The sequence below is a fragment of the Phaeodactylum tricornutum genome, chromosome 13 (assembly GCF_000150955.2).
Source record: "Phaeodactylum tricornutum CCAP 1055/1 chromosome 13, whole genome shotgun sequence".
In the NCBI taxonomy this organism is placed as follows: Eukaryota; Bacillariophyta; class Bacillariophyceae; order Surirellales; family Neidiaceae; genus Phaeodactylum; species Phaeodactylum tricornutum.
The window spans coordinates 869058-887524 of record NC_011681.1 but is presented as its reverse complement, the minus strand read 5'-3'; the positions used below and the strand labels follow the sequence as shown (position 1 = coordinate 887524).

At 48.8% G+C, this 18467-nt stretch overlaps 5 protein-coding genes across 5 annotated transcripts; 2 read left to right on the top strand and 3 right to left on the bottom strand.

Annotated features, from left to right (window-relative positions):
* Positions 1-831: 831 nt before the first annotated feature.
* PHATRDRAFT_37758 (predicted protein) lies at positions 832-4062 on the top strand (the record flags this gene model as incomplete). Its single annotated transcript, XM_002181786.1, has 3 exons — positions 832-1297; positions 1445-3558; positions 3637-4062. 3 exons carry the CDS (start codon positions 832-834, stop codon positions 4060-4062), a joined length of 3006 nt encoding a protein of 1001 aa, XP_002181822.1.
* Positions 4063-4612: 550 nt separating this feature from the next.
* On the bottom strand, positions 4613-5391 carry PHATRDRAFT_47521 (predicted protein). Its single transcript, XM_002181611.1, has one exon. The coding sequence runs from the start codon at positions 5130-5132 to the stop codon at positions 4650-4652; it is 483 nt and encodes a 160-aa protein (XP_002181647.1). The 5' UTR covers positions 5133-5391; the 3' UTR covers positions 4613-4649.
* Positions 5392-5802: 411 nt separating this feature from the next.
* On the top strand, positions 5803-7194 carry PHATRDRAFT_37756 (predicted protein; the record flags this gene model as incomplete). The annotated part of the gene is made up of 1 exon (XM_002181785.1): positions 5803-7194. One exon carries the CDS (start codon positions 5803-5805, stop codon positions 7192-7194), a length of 1392 nt encoding a protein of 463 aa, XP_002181821.1.
* A 51-nt stretch (positions 7195-7245) lies between these two features.
* On the bottom strand, positions 7246-12253 carry PHATRDRAFT_47520 (predicted protein). Its single transcript, XM_002181610.1, has 4 exons — positions 9906-12253; positions 8873-9819; positions 8595-8797; positions 7246-8489 (listed from the first exon to the last, which is right to left on the bottom strand). Exons 1-4 carry the CDS (start codon positions 12073-12075, stop codon positions 7310-7312), a joined length of 4500 nt encoding a protein of 1499 aa, XP_002181646.1. The 5' UTR covers positions 12076-12253; the 3' UTR covers positions 7246-7309.
* A 2301-nt stretch (positions 12254-14554) lies between these two features.
* PHATRDRAFT_47518 (predicted protein) lies at positions 14555-18270 on the bottom strand (the record flags this gene model as incomplete). The annotated part of the gene is made up of 1 exon (XM_002181609.1): positions 14555-18270. One exon carries the CDS (start codon positions 18268-18270, stop codon positions 15409-15411), a length of 2862 nt encoding a protein of 953 aa, XP_002181645.1. The 3' UTR covers positions 14555-15408.
* Positions 18271-18467: the final 197 nt, after the last annotated feature.

Genomic DNA, 18467 nt, shown 5'->3' with positions numbered 1-18467 from the left:
GCAGACGAGAAACCCAGTATCCGATCGACACGACTACCACGTGGACCATTACGAGATACCGTCAGTATGTTCTAGGCGTCGGCGACTCGACAACAACATGAAGAGCCAGGTATTATGCTTGCCTCCCCAGGCACATTCGGCCTCGGCGCTTCCGTCAAAACACTCACAAACACTCAGACAATCACAACAAACTTATACCTTTGATCCCACAGGGATACAGAACGACTTTGGGTCTGATAAACTAGAAAACTGCAACGATAACCGACTAGAATCGCACTAGAATAGCACAAGATCACTAGTGTAGTTACGAAACGGAGCAAAACACAAATTATACCATTATCTGCCTGAGCAGACCAGTCTTAGTCTAACGTACATATGACAGACGCTTGACGTGGGGTTTTTCTATTCGACCAGAAACAGTACAGATATTCTATGCGCGTTCGACTATGCGCGTTCCTATGCGCGTTCGGATGCTCTGATTGGTCGAGAAATTGACATTCTTCCTTGAGAGAATGATATTCTTCTGTCCTAAATAAAATAATTTCCAAAAGTCCTTAGTCATTCTTGTGTTGGATTGCTGGAGCCGCGGGTGTGAGCTGTGCTCACCCCCCTTTTGCTGGTCATGAGCTGTGCACCAGTGTTTTCCCACACGGTAGATCCGAAAGCACCGTACCAGAAATGGCAACCTCTCGCACATCCCCGACGCCGCGAGATATACCAAACACCGTCCTTTTCATTTTGCACATAGTCATTTTGTTGCATCTACAGTAAAAGAGTCAGTGTTTGCTTCAATGCTTGGAGACGGAACAAGACAAGTCCACAAGGCCAACAATGGTCCAAGTCGAAATAATGTCTAAAATATATGGTGAGCTTGTAGCATATCCACCACTCCGGATTCTGCAAAATGGGAAGGAACATGACCCTTACGTTGTTGTAGATGAAGCTATTGAAAAATTTGGTGCAGCAGTCAAAGATCAAATGCTTACAAAGGAACAAGCTTTGGTGAAGGTGACAAAAGTTGCTAATTCAATTGACTGGCTACCTACTGAACTGAAAGAACTGGTTGATGCACACTGTCGTAAAGACTCAGATGTTGACAATGATGGATATGTCAATAAGATGAGACTTTCAATCAAGGCAAATGAACTCTTTGGGAAGATGAAGGCCAGCACCTATTTTGTCAACTTTTACCAGCTCAAGCAGGTTGCTTCACGATTTGCCGCACACTGGGGATTTGTTGTTGTTTCGTCTGGCAACAAATTGTCATGCTTTTTTGCCAAGAGCTCAACTAAACCACGTGAGTCAATTGTGTCACCAACAAGACAAAGAGAGCGGACAAGCATCAAATCAAATTGTTCATTTATCATCCGATCATCATCTTGTTGCAAGGATGACACAAAACCGCGGCATCGGAGAGCTGTGAAATTAACATCATATGAATTAGAGCACAGCACGGAATGCCATCCAGGTGTTAAGGAGCAGCGCCTTGCAAGGAAGGCTGCTGGCATAACAATTGGTGGCTTGGATCTGACAAAGGTCAATGATATTGTGACATTAATAGCTGCAGGAAATATCAATGCTTGCCAGATGAAGAGTTTGCTAAAAGATCATGTGCCAGAGCACTATGCAATTACTGCTTCTGATATATGCAACATCAGAAAGCGAGCAGTCAAGTACTCCATAGAACAAACACCAATAAACATTGCAACAGCACAGAAATTAATTGATTTTGTTCCATTGGATGAGGATGAGACCATAATCTCAAAGGATGATGATGTGTCCAGAGAGAAAGTGGCTGAATTTATGAGACAGGTTCTACAGGACACAGGTGAAGGTTGGAAGGCACTTGCATTTCTTGAAAAAGTGAAATCTGAGACCATTGGCTTTGACTTCCGTGTGCATTACGATATTGACGTACGGCCAATTGGCATTGTTTGGATTACCAAAAGTATGCGCAAAGCCTGGATCCGGTTTGGGAGCACAATATACCTGGATGCTATGAAAAGGAAAATGAACAGTCTCCACTGGCCATACATTGGTCCTGTTGCAATGGATCATGAAATGCGAGTGGTTCCACTCTGTGAAAGTATCTGTTTGGGGGAAACACTTGCCGCATATGCATTTGCCTTAAATTCTTTGGAGCAAATGGAGCCACGGCGAAAATTGGCCTCTATCCGTCTCATCTACGCAGACTGCTTTTTAACAGATGCACTCCTACCATTGGTAGGTCTGAAGCGCCCTTCCACAACTCTTGCATGGGATTCCTTTCACCTGAAGTCAAAAGTATGGCCAGAATACTTTGGACCAACCCTGTTTGACCAGTTAAAGGCTTCACTTGGGAAGATGCTTTATGGAAAGTCACGCAAAGAATATGATGAAGCATACCAGGAGATAGCACAAACACTGGCCCACAACCCTGCTAAGCTTGAGTATGTGAAGGGATTGTATGATCACCCAGAACGGTTTGCTCACCACTTTATCAAAACCATACCTGGAAATCTTGGCAAATCCAGCAGTCAACCAGCAGAATCAAACCACTCTAGTGTTGTAGCTCGAGTTGGTCCAGGCTCATCACAAGACATTGTCAAAGAAATCAGTGCACTTCTGTACCGACGACAAGACTTGGCCAACTTGCATGAACAAGAAGACGCAAGATATGAGCTATTATCCTTTAATAGGGCTTCAAAAACCAAAACAACCACACTATTGCATGATCTGTCAGATGCTGGGGCACACAAAGCACTCTCAAAGAGATTCTTCAAAGATTATTGGTGTCCTCTTTCAGAAGAGGGAAAGAGCTATACCCATTTATGTCTTCCATGTGGCTCTCACCAAATTTTTCACATGGATACTCCTAAGCTGGATGATTTCGCCATTGTTATAAAGAAAGGAGAGCGTTGCACTTGTTCCCAGCAAAAGGAGTTTGGGGGTATGTGCCTGCATGAATATGCTCTACATAATCACACCTTTGAACTTAGCTTGTTTCCAGAAAGAATGCTCCAGCCACACTTGCAAACAGCAATTCGTCCAACCAGCTCCAACAATGATACTTATGATCATTATGGTTGCAATGATGATGATCTAGTGTTGGTCAAGGGCAACAATGCTAATGAAGTCAATGTTGATGAAGTTAATATTCATGCTGACACTCGCAATGAACCCTCCTCTTCTGAGGATGATAGCATCCCATTAGCTACATTGGCTGGTAAATGTTCTACCAACACCAAAATGCAACCCCAGAAGAAACAAAAGTGTGCTGCTGTGACTCATGCTGAAGCAACTTGTGTTGCTGCAGCAGTGGTAGACTACATTGTTGGTGGCAAATCGGAAATGAGCATGGTCCTCTATTCATCTCTTCAGCATTTGCTTGAGATTGCTCGTGGAACAAGTGCCCGCTCAGCTGCCAGCATAGTACAATCTGCTAGCCTGGCTGTTGAACTGAGAAGAAAGCATCCAGCTCTGCATCAACCAGTGGCTGGTCCAGAGGCCAACACAGTAGGAAGGACCCGATCCAAGAGACTAGTCTCAAAGGTGATGGCCACATATGGAGGGACATCGGTGCGTAGCTACAAAGTAAAGAATTCCAAATGCAGCTTCTGCCACAGAGCCACATGCAGAAATATTCAAAGCTGCCAGATACTGAGGGACCTTGGCCGGAGGATTACAAAAGAGGAGCTTCCTCGCTTCCGGCAAACAGAACTTTGCTGCTCACAAGCCATCAGTGACGGATCAAAGTTAAGTTCCCTTATTACAGCCAACAAACCTGTGCTCATCAGCCTCCCAAGACATACTAAATGGCTTGTTATTCATGGCCTGTACAATCTATCAGGAAGCTTGGCTGCTGCCAAAGTTTCAAACAATGTTGGGGTGGAAGTTACATGCTATGGCAACATGGGAACAATTATGGAAGGACTTATAGAAGGTGCTGCCAGCTTTGATCACAGAGTGGCCACATACAGCACTGTAACAGACTGGATTGCAACCTCTGCTTTGACAGGAATGAATACCATGACACGGTTGATTGCAAGCAACAAATTTAATAGCTTAACTGGTAGCATCTAATGACTACTTACTTGTGCTTTAAATTAAATGAAGAAACAAACTTCATGCATTCATTTCTCACCATCTATTGTTCATTTGATTCTTGTCACCAGCAACAAAAAGATAGTTGTAGCAAAACCCATCATGTCTTTTCCAAGTGTGTATATTCTCTCAAAGCCATCATGGCAAAGGACATTCAACATAGTTCAATTTCATACTCCAAAAAGTCTAGATTGTGCCAACACAAATCTTTGTTGTAATTTCTCGCGGCTCCCCTTTGGCTCTATTCTTTGAATCAAGTCTATTTGCTGCAGTGTTGCTGTTGTCACACCAAGGAATTACAACAAGCTCACAAACAAGTCGTTTCTGCGTAATAATCTTCTTTTTGTTCACTGTGATATACTGCATTGGTCTTGTACCTATCAACAACCTGCTTTCTTAAGTTTGTTGGGAATTGTCCCCTTGTCAGGCATGGGCCAACTTGGTAGTGCTTGGGGGTCTGGAGCTACTTGTGATTCCGTAATTCCTGCTGCTCCCTTTGCTTGTCAGCACACTTCTCCAGGATGCATCTGACAGTACCAGTCTGTCAAGTGTTTTGACACACTGTCCTACACAGTATGCTCCACAACCATAACTGGTTGCGCAGGTCGCGCAACCTCCATCACGTTGCGGAAACGACCCATTCCGGATAGTGGACCCCCGGACGGTGCCTTCGGCGTTCCGCTGTATGCACGAACAGCCACACCCAATCTCCATTCCAACATACACTGTGTGGGAAACGTGTAGAAACAACGCTTGAATTGCTTCGACTTTCTGTGCTTTAACGTTTCCATTCCGGATAGTGGACCCCCGGACGGTGCCTTCGGCGTTCCGCTGTATGCACGAACAGCCACACCCAATCTCCATTCCAACATACACTGTGTGGGAAACGTGTAGAAACAACGCTTGAATTGCTTCGACTTTCTGTGCTTTAACGTTTCCGAAAACGACTTTGTCGTCTTCCAGTCCGCCCGCGAATAGGCATTGTCTACCGCCACCGTCCCACGGCCCTTTATGCACACGTCGGATACCATGTACACGCTGCTGCACATGTTGGACCTGTTGGATGCTGCGGTGCGTGCTGAGGGACGGTCTCCGCGGACTGTGGGCGTCGTGCGACTTTCGCCCCGACAAAGAGGAAGCGTGTCATCACCTGATGACGAAGTTTGCCCCTTTGATGTGGGGCACGGAATCTACTTGTGGCTATACGGCGTCCAACAACTTGACCCTTGTCGCTAACGGGGATGTCGAGGGCAACGAGAGGGTCGATCTGATGTACGCCCGCATGGGGGTGGATGGTGTGGGCTCTTTGACGGTCAGCGCGTTCACAGTAAGCAAAAGGGGGTTGGGAGGGGGGTGAGCACAGCTCACACCCGCGGCTCCAGCAATCCAACACAAGAATGACTAAGGACTTTTGGAAATTATTTTATTTAGGACAGAAGAATATCATTCTCTCAAGGAAGAATGTCAATTTCTCGACCAATCAGAGCATCCGAACGCGCATAGGAACGCGCATAGTCGAACGCGCATAGAATATCTGGAAACAGTAGTACGGGATTGTTGGATCCAATCACGATAAAACACGAATCAACAACGAACCAAAGACAAACCGACACAATCTTCAACGAAATCTTTGCTCCCCAAACTGACCATGGGGGTCGGTACCAAAGGCAAGACATCCATCGCTTACACCTTCGCCTTCGGAAATTCACTTTTTTTCCAATGAAGATTATTCGGAAAACCCTGCAGCTCACGATCTGGCTATCCGCGTGTCTCGTCACCTCCTATTCCTACAGCAATAGCAACGTGCCGGTAGGCAAATCCAGTGCCAGGAACACTGAGACTTCCCCCGTCCCTATATCTTCGCATACCTTTTTGTTCCGATCCCACCCCATTGCATATGAGACCGCTGTGGTCAGATTTCCCACCAAGATAGCCGTGCCGCCGCAATCACCAACCACACCGTATCGAGACGTCTCGCCGGTGCTGCTCCTGAACGGCTTTGGGGTCGGGTCCTTCCACCAACACCGACTCATCCAAGCCCTGCAACAACAGTCCGACCAATCTACAGTAACTGACAAAAACAGCAATAGAGATGAACCCGCCAGTCTTGCTACTATTATTTACACGCTTGATTATCTCGGACAAGGTCGCTCCTGGCCCGTGGATTCCAACGATGGACAAAGTGAAGCGGAATTGGGATTGCGCTACTGTGGACAAACATGGGTGGACCAGATTGTAGCATTTTTGGAGACAATCGTTTTGCCTGCTCGTGAATCCTGTTTCTCGTCCACGAGACACTATACTGCTCCTCCGGAACGAGTCCATTTGGTAGGCAATTCTGTCGGCGGACACTTGGCCGTATTTGTGGCTGCCTTGCGACCCGACTTGGTAGCCTCCGTCACCCTGCTCAACGCCACTCCTGTTTGGGGACTCAATTTGCCCGGCTGGACCGGTCATTTGCCGGCTCCTTTTCTGCCCAAGACCATTGGTCGATTTCTGTTCGATCAGATTCGCAATCTCAACACAATCGAACAATATTTGGCGGCGGCGTACGTCCATCGGGAGGCGTTTGACGCCACGCTCATGCAACAAATCCGAGCCTGCACTGAAAGTCAAGGGGGACACGCGGCCTTTGCCTCGATTCTTTGGTCTCCTCCCGTGACCTTACCGACGAAACCAAATGATGCTCCAAGCAATACCAAAAACGACTACAAAAAGATCAACGCTTTCGACGAAGCCCTTTCCCGGCTCGAGTGTGACGTTTTGCTATGCTTTGGAGCCGACGATCCTTGGTGCAAACCGGCCTTTGCAGCGCGTATGCTCCGAGCTCTGGGACAGCGTCCAACGGGTAAGGTCCAGCGATACGTGGAACTCTCCAGCGTTGGTCACTGTCCCAATCACGAGGCGCCAAACGCCGTAGCATACGTTTTGCTACCCTGGTTGCTTTCGTCAAATGCACAACGCCAACAAATTGCATTGGTGCCAGCGCCACTCTCAGAAGACAAACGAACGTCAGTACGAGAAACCTGGGGGGTCACGGAATTGACCGAACGCCAAGCCGACGACATTTCTTTATCATTAGTGGATCGACTAGCCGTACTATTTGTATAGGAAATCAGTTGTCTGACTCACTATCAGGACTGTAATTGAAACACCCGGTACGGTTACGTCGTTTTTAACAAATTATAAAGCCTTTCCACAAAATTCATCTGCTTGAAACGAGCCATCACGACATTTTCTGAGTGCGCAACAACCAACGAAATCGATCCGTAAACAGTACAGGCACAGCATTGATGTCGTCTACGGGTACCGGCTCTCGCTCTTCCAGCGCCAGTTCCTTCCGGTGCAAAGAACCGTGAGCCGCGAACAATTCACGGTATTTGGAGAAGTATTCCACTTGACCGACTGCCTTGCAGATGAAAGTGTTCATGACAGCCAATAACACTGCGGCTGCAATCAGCACATAGGATCCCGAAGAGATCGCCGCGTCCACTTTGAAGCATTGTGCGTCTTCCGCTTCTATAAATCCGTAAAAGACCAGCTCGGCAAATGTGCTTTGCAAGCCATCGCACGCCGATCCAATCAAAAAGCTCGAAACCTCCGGCAATTGCCACGCTCCGACAACTATCGATATCACGTATACTTCCATATACTGCCAGGCCCGCAAGACCTCGACAACACTCTCCACGCGACGGCGCGTTCCATGCGTCATGGGATAAAACCACTGCACCACTAACGCGCACGTCTGAAGAACAGGCACAATCAAGACCGTCAAAACCAGCAACACAGCTATCGAGGTCGTACCAATATAGTCCTTCGCTGTGTCCACAAATCGAGCTTGATCCATCAGCAACTGCGCAATCGAAATTATGCTATGCTCATCCTTGGCCTGCTCGAAGTTCCGACCTGCTTCTACAGCCACACCCGCCAAACCTTGAACGTCAAACGAAAAACTCGGAAGAAGCGACCCCAATAATAACATAACAGTCAACACCACTGCCACCACTACTACCAGAATGTTGACCCCACGGCGGACGTGTAGCTTCTCGGCTTCACCGCGATGAGGACGACCAAAGGCATGGCTGCGCAGCGCTTCAACAGCTTCATCCTGTGTCGTTCCGTCATCATCCGTCATCTCGGTGGTGCTACTCTTCAGCGGAACATCCTTCAGAGTCCAAGATGCTTCGCTTTCAAATTCCTTCGTTCCATTCTCGATGAGCGATTCATTTGGTTCGTCTTTGACTTCATTCTGCGCCTTTCGCTCCACACGACGGTGGTAGTGAATGATGACGTGGGAACTCAGCTGCGATAGAAGCTGCGCAGTCAAGTTCGCGTACAATCCCCACACGGGGACTACAGCCAAGTCGACTCGGTACAGATCATCCGGTAGAAAGGATTGACTAGGACTGTTTCAACGATGGAAACAAACAGTTGCAAAAGTAGTAAGTATACGTATACGGTTCCCATGTCTAAATGCATTCGGTACGCCACACCTAGAGCTCAAAACGTACCTTCGGATCGACACTCGAAAAGCAACAATCGATATTATCATCACAAACACATCAATCATACTCCATTTGGCAAGCGCATCCAACCACAACAGCCAAGTCCCGCGCGTGGACACGGAAACCCTCGTCGGCGGAGCAAACCACAGCAAAAAAGTCAGAATTTGTTTGGTGTACGGCCACACTCCGCTAAAGATAAGGATCAAAATCTGCAAAAACACTTGACGCGTGAGTACACAAACCAGAAAGTCGATTTTTCAACCAACTCGGTCCACGGTTCTTACCGCCAGTTCCTTCCCTCCGGCATCCCACAATTCAATAGCGGACTGTGCCACTGAGAAGCTGTAAAAGTCATCAAATACAAGCCGCTCTCCAGCTATTTGGATATAGATACGCACGGATCCTCCAACACTCAAATGGCCGCTCAGAAACATCCCAATGTTTCCCAGAATAAACACGGGAACCAACCAACGGATAACGAGCGGTACCTGACCGCTACGAAACATACTTGATGTGCGTTTATCGATGCTTTCTTCGAAATCCCGATGTTTCTGTTGTTCATCGTAAATGGCTAACGCACGCGAGCTAGGCAGTGATTGCAGCCACTTGCGATTACGTCTCGCAACGAGTACCTTCACCAGAATGGTCAGTAGAATTGTGCCTCCCACACTTACACCAGCAGCAACCAAAACTCCCAAAAGGAAACTCATAGAGTCCTCCTTCAGATTTACTTCAAACGCTTCATACTGCAGTGATCCAGTCTCGGACGAGAAACTCGGACTGTGCGGACAACGTTTCGCCGATTCCACCAATAAGCGATCAATTCTCGATTGCAAAAACGAGTTGTCTCCCTGTGTCAGTGAGACTAGATAGTCCACCACATTTTGCGCGCTAGTAGCGGCGTCGGTTTGGCCCTGCGGTGTACGTAACAACTCGCCGATCTGCAACACCTGAGGACTCGTGCACTCAATGCAGTCCACGGTGAAGTTCATATCGCCAATCAGCAATTTCAGATCCTCCAAGCCAAGTGACACCATGCTGTCCTCATTACGAACACCCTGAGCGCTCAGGCTAGGGGTCTGTACAGTCGCAAGCCAACAATCTATGTTCAACATATCTTCGATTGGAAACGACAGAAAGTCCCGCTCCACAATTCTGGCCAGAAGCTTCGTAACAACCGACACAGAAGACAGCTCAACTCCGATGTTCACTTTGTTCAGGATTGTGGTACCTGTGGGCAGGGCAATGAGCGAGTGGGTCAGAATCTACTCTTTCACAATTTCGATGCGACATTGGATTCCTTCTACAAGTACGTACCTGCGCCTTCCACTCCGATCTGCAACAGTACGGATATCCGCAAAGGCGTGGACGGGGTACCCATTGAGAGAGTATTGTTGATGCGACTCGCTTCATTCGTGAGGGGGTCAAGCAGAGCCAACGGCTCGCGAATAGTGTCCAGGTTCTCCACCCGTAGGTCAGCAATGCGGAATCGAACCTTGGCGTCCAACCCATTGAAGCTGATCCTTTGATCGAATGCAAGAAATTCTTGCGCCAACAGGAATGTGCCCGCTATTCCTGACTGCTGTTCGGTCAAGGGCTTGATGATAAAATTATTCATCTTTGGTACACCCGAGGCGTCATTGGCCACAAGCTCGTCGTCGATCAAACTTTTGACCACAACTCCCAGACTTCCGTAAGGGTTTGTCCCGTTACCACCGTACGCTTCCGATTCTTCCGCCGACAACAAGAGGTCGCGAAAATCAATGAGAGCTGTCTCCGAGCCCCGCGCTTTCGTCAGACACGTAGTGCTGTTCCGCAGTCCCTGCACGGCATCGTCGAGAAACTCAATGGCGGTAGTTTGCACGAAATTGTTGAGTGCGACTACCAACGTTTGGTAAAAGGCGTCGTACACGATCTCGACTGCGGTACCGACAACGCGCTGCAATCCAGGTGTAGCAAAACCCCGTACCGTTGGGAGTCCGACGGATAAGGCCGGTTGAATCGACAAGCTCGTTACTTGCAAATCGAAAACAGCCGAAAGGAGACAATTCACCACCGAATCGTCGTTCAGCAACGACCCAAGCGGCAAGCTTCCCAGTCGACCCTGGTCGATCGCCAATAGCAGCGACGTCGATGCGTCGACGCGTCCCAACGGTATTTCAACCTGTACAACCTCCACCAGGGATTGGGTAGAAGCCGGCGGTTGCAGCCGCAATTCCATCTGTATCTCCAACCGAATGTCCTCAATGGCAAAGCCTGTTTGAAATGTGAAATTGCCAATCTGGCTCAAGTCGTCAAACCTGGAGAAACTGTCCAAACCGATGACGGTCGCCGTTTCGATCTTCACTGCAATGGATCCCAATATCTCGTTGCTTGCTTGCAACAGATTGCCCGATCCAAAGTCTCCTAGTTTCGTCAGGTCCACGACCAAGGCACCGTTGTCGTCCAAGATCTGATCACGGAGAAGGGCATTGATATTAAGCGTTCCCGCACCGGTATTGGTGTTGCCAAAGTACCCGCCAACTTGCTCCACAAGCAAATCAATCACGTTGGCAAACTGTGTAGACGGCTCTTGAAAGTTCAACAAGGTTACATCGGACGGCACGACCAGATCACGTTCCGCCTGCAAAGCCCCGACCGCCACACTATCATTGCCGTTACCGTCGGGTGAATCCCCCAAATACGGCCCCAGCAAAGTAGTCAGTCGTCCCAACAAGGCAGCAACATCGTCATCAACATCTTGCAGGGCTTGACACAAGAAGTCAGAAATTTCCCGCTCCACCACGTTGCGCAGTACTTTATCGAGTGCGTTCAAAATGTTGCCGACAATATTAACAACGCCGCCTCCATTAAAGTCCAAGTCGAAGACATTGACCGTCGTAGCGCAGTTCTCTAAAATAAACTCGTCGGGCGCAAACCTAGCTAGGTCGGGAGATCGCAAGACGATTTGGCTGGATACTGAATTGTCACGTGTGTAAATGTCGGCCCGTCCTCCTCCGTTGGTTCCGAGTATGTATCGGTACCGGTAATCGGCCGAACAAACAATGTCGACGTCAACAAGTTGCAGAGTCGAGCGTATTGTGGTGGCGGCCGTAGTGATGTTTTCAACGGGTGTCAAGCGAATGTCCCCTAGATTGAAATCACGACAGACGATATTGGCAAAACTCAGTGACAAAGTAAAACCTCCCACCTTGGTATCAACCGAAGTACTCGGCAAAGTGAAAGTTGTGCCACTGTACAAGGCATTGAGGGCGTCGAAATCGCCCAGAGCGAGAGAACGGAAGTCATCGCTTCTTGCGCGACTGGATAGTGTGAGTGAGGCCCCAGAGGAATGTAGAGTCTCCGGGAAGTCCACCGAAACAGCGTGGTTTCCGTTGTCAGCCAACTCGGCAGAAGCAGCAGCCAAAAGAGAGCTGTTGCAAAAAGAAAAGAACACACAGGCGACGTACGCGGCAATTCTGGGAGGGAGTAGCTGCCGTCGTCTCATGATGGTGCGTATGATTGTCCGATATTGCCTGCTCGATTGGGAGATGGAGGAACCGTTGGAAAGGGTGCGGGGTAAGGAAAAGTCCACTTTATGGAATGTTGTGGAGGAAGGGGCTATAATTGTGAAGAATCCCAATTTGCTTAGGGTATGTTACAACGGAGAAGCCTTGGCTTGTGAGGATGGACCCACGCTCCTTAGTAAATATAGATGATTTGTTCCGAACGGAAGCAGAGACAAGTCGTGCTTTCCCGTTGGGAAGGGGGAGGGTGTTTTCTGTGGAAGACGGTACTGGACGCTGTAGAGAGGGGTCGGGGGGTTGGCTTCCGAATCCTACTTTGAAGCCACCGGTGTGATCGTCCCACAAAGTGGGTGTCGGCTCCAAAGTGGCGCGAACACCAATGAGAACGCGAGCTCCGATGGAAGAACAGACGTTGTTTCCATTTGTTTCCATTGATTCCATGTTCGCCTTTTTTTTACAGTTAGTGGCACCGTTTGTTTTTTGGGTTCTATAGGACACCAAGCAAAAACGAATAAAAGTCAATGGACTCACGGACCTCCACGTCGTCTTGCCCCCGACCCTAGAAATCCATGGTGATGACGACGTGCAGACGAAAATTCCGTTGGACACAACCGTACTACCAGTTACAATCAAGCACATTATATTAGGTTGACAGACAACCATCGTCCGAACTCTCGGTAGTGTATACCGAAGTTTGATTCCTGGAACTGTCAATGGACAGTTCACCGACTCTGTCCAGAGTTGCTCGTATGGTACGACAAACTTGCTACTCGGCGGACGATACCTTGCACAATACTTACATCACTACCATCCAATAGAATTTTAATCTAACGATCCACCGATTTCGCAAACGGCAGAGAAAAAATTGACCGTCGGCACCACCATGACGGATGCTTTTGTCCGCCACCATCAGGCGCAGCTCCAGCAACTCAACATCCCCCCTGCGTTGTTCGCAACCTTGCAACAGCAACTAGAAGATGTCTTTGTTGTCCACTCCAACGCATCGACCAACGCCGACAGAAAGGACAATACACCAGGCTCGTCCTTTCATCCCTCCCACTGGATTGGACACGACCCTTTGAGTGAAACCTACCGTACCGAGTACGGTTCCATGGTAGTCATCCCACACGTCTGTTCCTGGAACATGACGGCGAATTCCGACCCTAGTCCAGACAATAGCAGCAGATTTCACCATCATCACCCCAGCCGTGGTCTATGGGACGCACTGGACACACTCCCCGATGAGGTCTTGCTGGCGGTGGATCAAGGTCTCACGGATTTGTGGACGGAAGATTCTTTTCGTGGAGCTTGTCACAATAACGGAAACGGCGACTACGATGCGACGGCGGTGAGAGGCGACCCGGCTGCCGTCCGCCAAGATCTATTGAATCGCCTCTGCGACGACCGCGTGTGGTCGCGCATTGTCCTCTACCGACAACCCGGGTCCCACAACACGATCCGGGCAGCCCTACCAGCACCACCCTACTATCCCCAATGCGAACAACCAGAACAAGCCGAAGCAGATCTTACCGGACCCTTTCCCTTCCAATATCACGTGCAGCATGGTAGCGAACGACAAGTCATTGACACATTTTTAGGATACGTTTCCCCGGAATACTGGAATCAACGGTCTATCGATACCGCCCACGAAAGTCCAAACATCCGAACGCGTTTGGTATGCCGTCTGCCTACAGTGGATTTAGTGCCAGCCTACGCGTGCTCGGATCCACTCACACGAGCCGTTCGGTACGTGGCCCTACTGGGACGTGAAAAAGCTTCCGGACCACACATCACAATGGTGAAACAGCACTACGCCTCCTTTGTCCGAAATCTGCATTTTGTTCGACAGCAGCAACTCCAGCAGCAACTCCAGCAGCAAGCCGACAAGTTGGTGGAATATCAGCAGCAAAACCAATTGAAACTGTCTTTGCAATCCGCATCGAGGACGCCGTCAGCTAAATCGCATCTCTGTTTCCAGAGTGATTGTAACAGCGTCGAACATAAAGTGTACAAAGTTTACACCGACACGAACGATCCCATGGAACTAGGTCATCCAGAAGCTGGTCTTTCGCCTCAGCACTATGTTTTGACGAATTCAATCGATGACGCTGACATTATTTTTTCCTACAAATCTCTTTTCGCTGCCGGGGCACTCCAAGAAGCGGTCGAGCGCAAGCGCGACAACGGACAGCAGTTTTTCATTAACCAATTTCCCTATGAAGGTGCTTTCGTGCAAAAGGATCACTTGGCTCGTGAATTGCTGAATCAGCATGGCTTGCCTCGTCCTGTCTGGTCCATGGAGACCTTCGACTTGGACGTGCAGCTGGCCGCTTTTGTTGGTGCGCACTATATGGCGACCGAGCGGGGCGAAAGACCCACGTGGATTGTCAAACCTGCACGCGGGACGCAATCCAAAGGGCATTTGGTTACTACCAGCTCAGCTCAGGTTCTGAGACTTGTTGATGCTGGTGGCGAAAGTCGTGTCGTTCAACGCTATTTGGAAAATTCCGTCACCTACGACGGCCGCAAAATTGACTGCCGTTGTATCGTACTTTTAACCGAAGCAACTCCCGGCCAACCTCGCCTGTACATCCACAATCGAGTGTACTTTCGTATTGCCCACAAGTCTCATTCGATTTCGACACCTCGTGATCGTATGGATCCTGAATCTGTCTTGACCGCCACTCACTTGCTCGATAGCGAAGCTCGGTCGACCGACGACGATATCCATATTCTTCCTTTCGACACCAAAACTATCGCCAAGTTGGAGCAGGATTACACTGCGTTTGACTGGAAGGATTGCATCTGGCCTAAAATCCAAGTCATGGTTCGTGAGTTATTTGACGGCATGACCCGAGGTTTTCCCACCATGGCGGAGAGTCCTAATTCGCGTGCCGTGTATGGTGTCGATTGCATGTTTGCAATCGATTCACAGGAAATTGACGACGGATTGACCTCACAGTCGGTACCAAAAATTGAGCCTACGTTGACGGAAGTCACTTTCTGTCCAGCTAACAATGCCGTATGCGATGCGTATGAGCGCGACGACAATTTATATCGAGCCTACAATACAGAGGTATTTGATTGTTTGTTTCGTAACGTCGTGTCCAGCAATTTCACACCGCTAAAGACAATACAGGAAGACGGCACAAACGCGGATTTGTGCCGGAATTGAACTGCCAAGAACGGCACTATTGATGTTTGATATACGCATAGGCAACGTATGCAAACACGTTGTGCCGTTTTTCGATTGAGGGGGAGGGCGGTTTAGAATGGTAAAGTGTTGTCGTTACTATCATGGTAATATGTTGTGGCTACGGTGGCAGATTCAAATTCCAAAAGGGTGCTACGCCTGAGTATGGCATGTTGGAGCCCGAAATCAGGTTGTGATGACTAGGAAAGTCACTATGCTCCGGCGGATCGCGCTCATTCTGTACAAGGTAGCGCGTTTCTAAGTGAGGACACCGTGACTTGGCTTCGAAAAAGAGTGGCCACCAGCGGGAGGGATCAATCGGAGCTCCGTCGCCTGCACAAGTCTCTCGGTTGTCCAGGAGTGGGTTGCCGTATTCCATGGCAAGGCACAGCTTGGAAATGTTTCGATTCGCCACCCGGAATCGTCGCCAGTAATCAATCCCTATCGATGAAGCGACACGAGCAGCCACCGACCACCCGTTCAAGGCCAAGGCGGTAAAGTGCTCGCAGCTGCCCACCCGTTGTTCCTTTGGCATCGCACCGGTAGAGTTGACATGTGCATCTAGACGAGAAACAGCCCTATGGATAGTGCGGACTGCCAAGGAAAGATTGCCACAATATGCGGCAACAGAAGCAAGCTGTATATCAAAGTTAAGACCGATATGATTTGGTGCAAACACTTCCGGTATGCCGCCATTTGGATCGAATTCAGAAGCTTCTTTCCGTCCGTTGGACATATATAGCCAATGAAGGTATTCGCGAAACCATCTTCGTAAATTATGGATCTCCAGAATCGAGAGGGCTCCGGAGCCTTCTACTATCCTAACTGCGTCCAGAAAAAAGTACACACCACTCATTTCGATCGTGCCAAAGGCTTTTCGTCTCCACTGGGGCGGATTGCCCACCCACGCAACCTGAGTGTACGAGAGGTTGGGATTCATTCTGGTCCCCGGTTCAAGAAACCATACACGAAGGTTGGCAGCAGCCTTTTCGGCGTAGGACTGGTTGGCAGATATTGCATAGGCCAGCGCTAAAACGGTAGTATTGCGCTGCATCGACTCTAAGCGCGTGTAGTCAAAGTGCTCACTTCCTTCAGTATACAATACACTTCCCGGAAGGATTTCACCGTTGTTCATTACAAACTCCCTTGTCCAATCGATACTACCGGATTCGTTGCGCTGCGGCCACATGTATGGCCAGGGGTTGTAGTAGTCACGACAACTCAGTGAGGGCCCGCAGCCGAATGATCGTTTGTCCACAACAGACCAAGGACCTTCGTTTAGGGATTGGGCAGCCTTTTCCATTAAGCTGTTGATCATTGGATTTTGCAATTGTCCATTTTTCCAAAGTAAATGCGATTGGTACAGCTGCTGCTCGTCATAGAAAAGCATCGTATTGGAAGTAAAATTGTACAAGGTCACAGCTGCACGCAAGTCCAAACGGTCCAGTAGCGTCGATATTGCTGTACGACGCATCCTGACCCGAGTTGTAGAAGCACCCGCATCAGTCAACTCCGCATTTTTGTTCCCTGAGTACAGCCGAGAGATCCATCCAGCCGTTCCAGTCATTTCGATCACGTTTGCTTCTATCTCCGCAACTGGGTTTGTTGCCTCTAGGATGACATCCCACTTATTCCCTTCATTGTTTTCCCAAATGCCTTTAATACCCAACCGACGCAGCAAGTCCACTTTGTTACGACGACCGTAAGGCAAATTTGGATTGAAATTGGCTATTGACGTTCGATGAAATATAATTTGGGGTTCTTCGACTGGATTGGGCTTGTATGAACCTGACAGCAGTGCTGCATTTTCCTCGACAAGACGATCCATTGGAACGGCAAAGTACTTTGCCGCTGGATTGTGTTGTATATTCCGCTGCATAGCTTCCCAAGCGTTTCGAGCGAGAAAGCAGTTGCCGTCAAACGGGAGAATGTATTCTGCAGAACTAAGGTGCCTGCCATAATTGAGCATTTCATTGCGAACTCCATTGACGTTGGCAGTATACACCAGCTTATCACGCATAATACGATCCTCGGCATTCAACCCGAGGAAAAACCCTGTGTACGTGTTGTATGAGTAGGTCGAATGAATTTGATCGGGAAAGTCCAACAAATCGAAACGATACACGTGGGAGTCGTAGGACTTCAAATCGAAGGGAATAATCGTATAGGATTCGTTTGCTTGTTGAAGCCTTTGCACCACTTGCTGCTCTACCTGTGGATCCACAAGCCGGTTCAGGAACCAATGGCGAGACAGATTTGGGAAAGCTTCCTCGTACGTCAGGACAAAGTCCAGATTTCTTAGTGTTTGTTCAGCGCTGTGACGCGGTGGAAGAGAGTTTCCGACAGCTCGGAGCAGTAACATGGAAACCGGTTGAATTGCTTCATCTGTATGTTGATTCTTGCCTGGAACTCCTCCATACACTTCGAGATGCTCTTCTTTTGATGCAGAGGTATTCATGAAATCGCGCGAAACAGAGCTGTCCTCAGGCCCAGTAGCCTTTGTCGGTTCTCCAGCGATTGTGGCTTTGATCATCTTCAAATCTGCAGAAGCACGACGTGAAGCGGACAAGGTAGTGCGGTCTTTCGGGGTGTGCGCTGCTGTGTTGAAGAGGTCGTTCTCGATTTTACCGTCATTCGGAACCATTCCATTCCCCAGAAGCGAAAAGAGCCCGTGCCGGACGAAGCTCTTACAGAAATCATGTTCGGAAGGCTTGTAAAATGCTGGGATGCCTTGTTCATTGATGGGACGGTCTACAAAAAATGCTTCATCACAGGTGTGGTACCATACAAACACCGAAGACTGTGCGATTAGTAAAAGAAGCAGCAAAAGGATTGGACAGGGCTGGGTAATTCGTAGACGGTAGGTGGATGCCCGACCACCACTCTCCTGTCGTAGCATCCTTTGTATATTAGTTTTTCGACGGCGAGGCTCCAATGGGCCGTATCGTGGATTGCTGGAGCTATTGCATACGGATGTTTCCATGAGAAAACGTTGGGCATAAGAGTCTGGGGAGCACCGGGGAAGCAAGCGAGCTGTTGGACGATCGGAATAATCACACACGTAGACGGTTTGTCAAAGCCACTTTCTTGTCGGAAACACAAGCCATGCATGCACGGTCTGACCGTCTGGACAAGAGTACACTACTATGTAACGGACGTTTTTCTCGTACTGCTTTGATG

Excerpts from the sequence above, each read along its gene's own strand:
- PHATRDRAFT_47521 (XM_002181611.1), bottom strand. The coding sequence starts at position 5,132 with ATGTGCAGCAGCGTGTACATGGTATCCGACGTGTGCATAAAGGGCCGT.
- PHATRDRAFT_47520 (XM_002181610.1), bottom strand. The coding sequence starts at position 12,075 with ATGAGACGACGGCAGCTACTCCCTCCCAGAATTGCCGCGTACGTCGCC. Across the intron at positions 9,820-9,905 it reads GATCGGAGTGGAAGGCGCAG|GTACCACAATCCTGAACAAA; the intron begins GTACGTACTTGT and ends CCCTGCCCACAG. Across the intron at positions 8,798-8,872 it reads CCGGAGGGAAGGAACTGGCG|ATTTTGATCCTTATCTTTAG; the intron begins GTAAGAACCGTG and ends GTGTTTTTGCAG.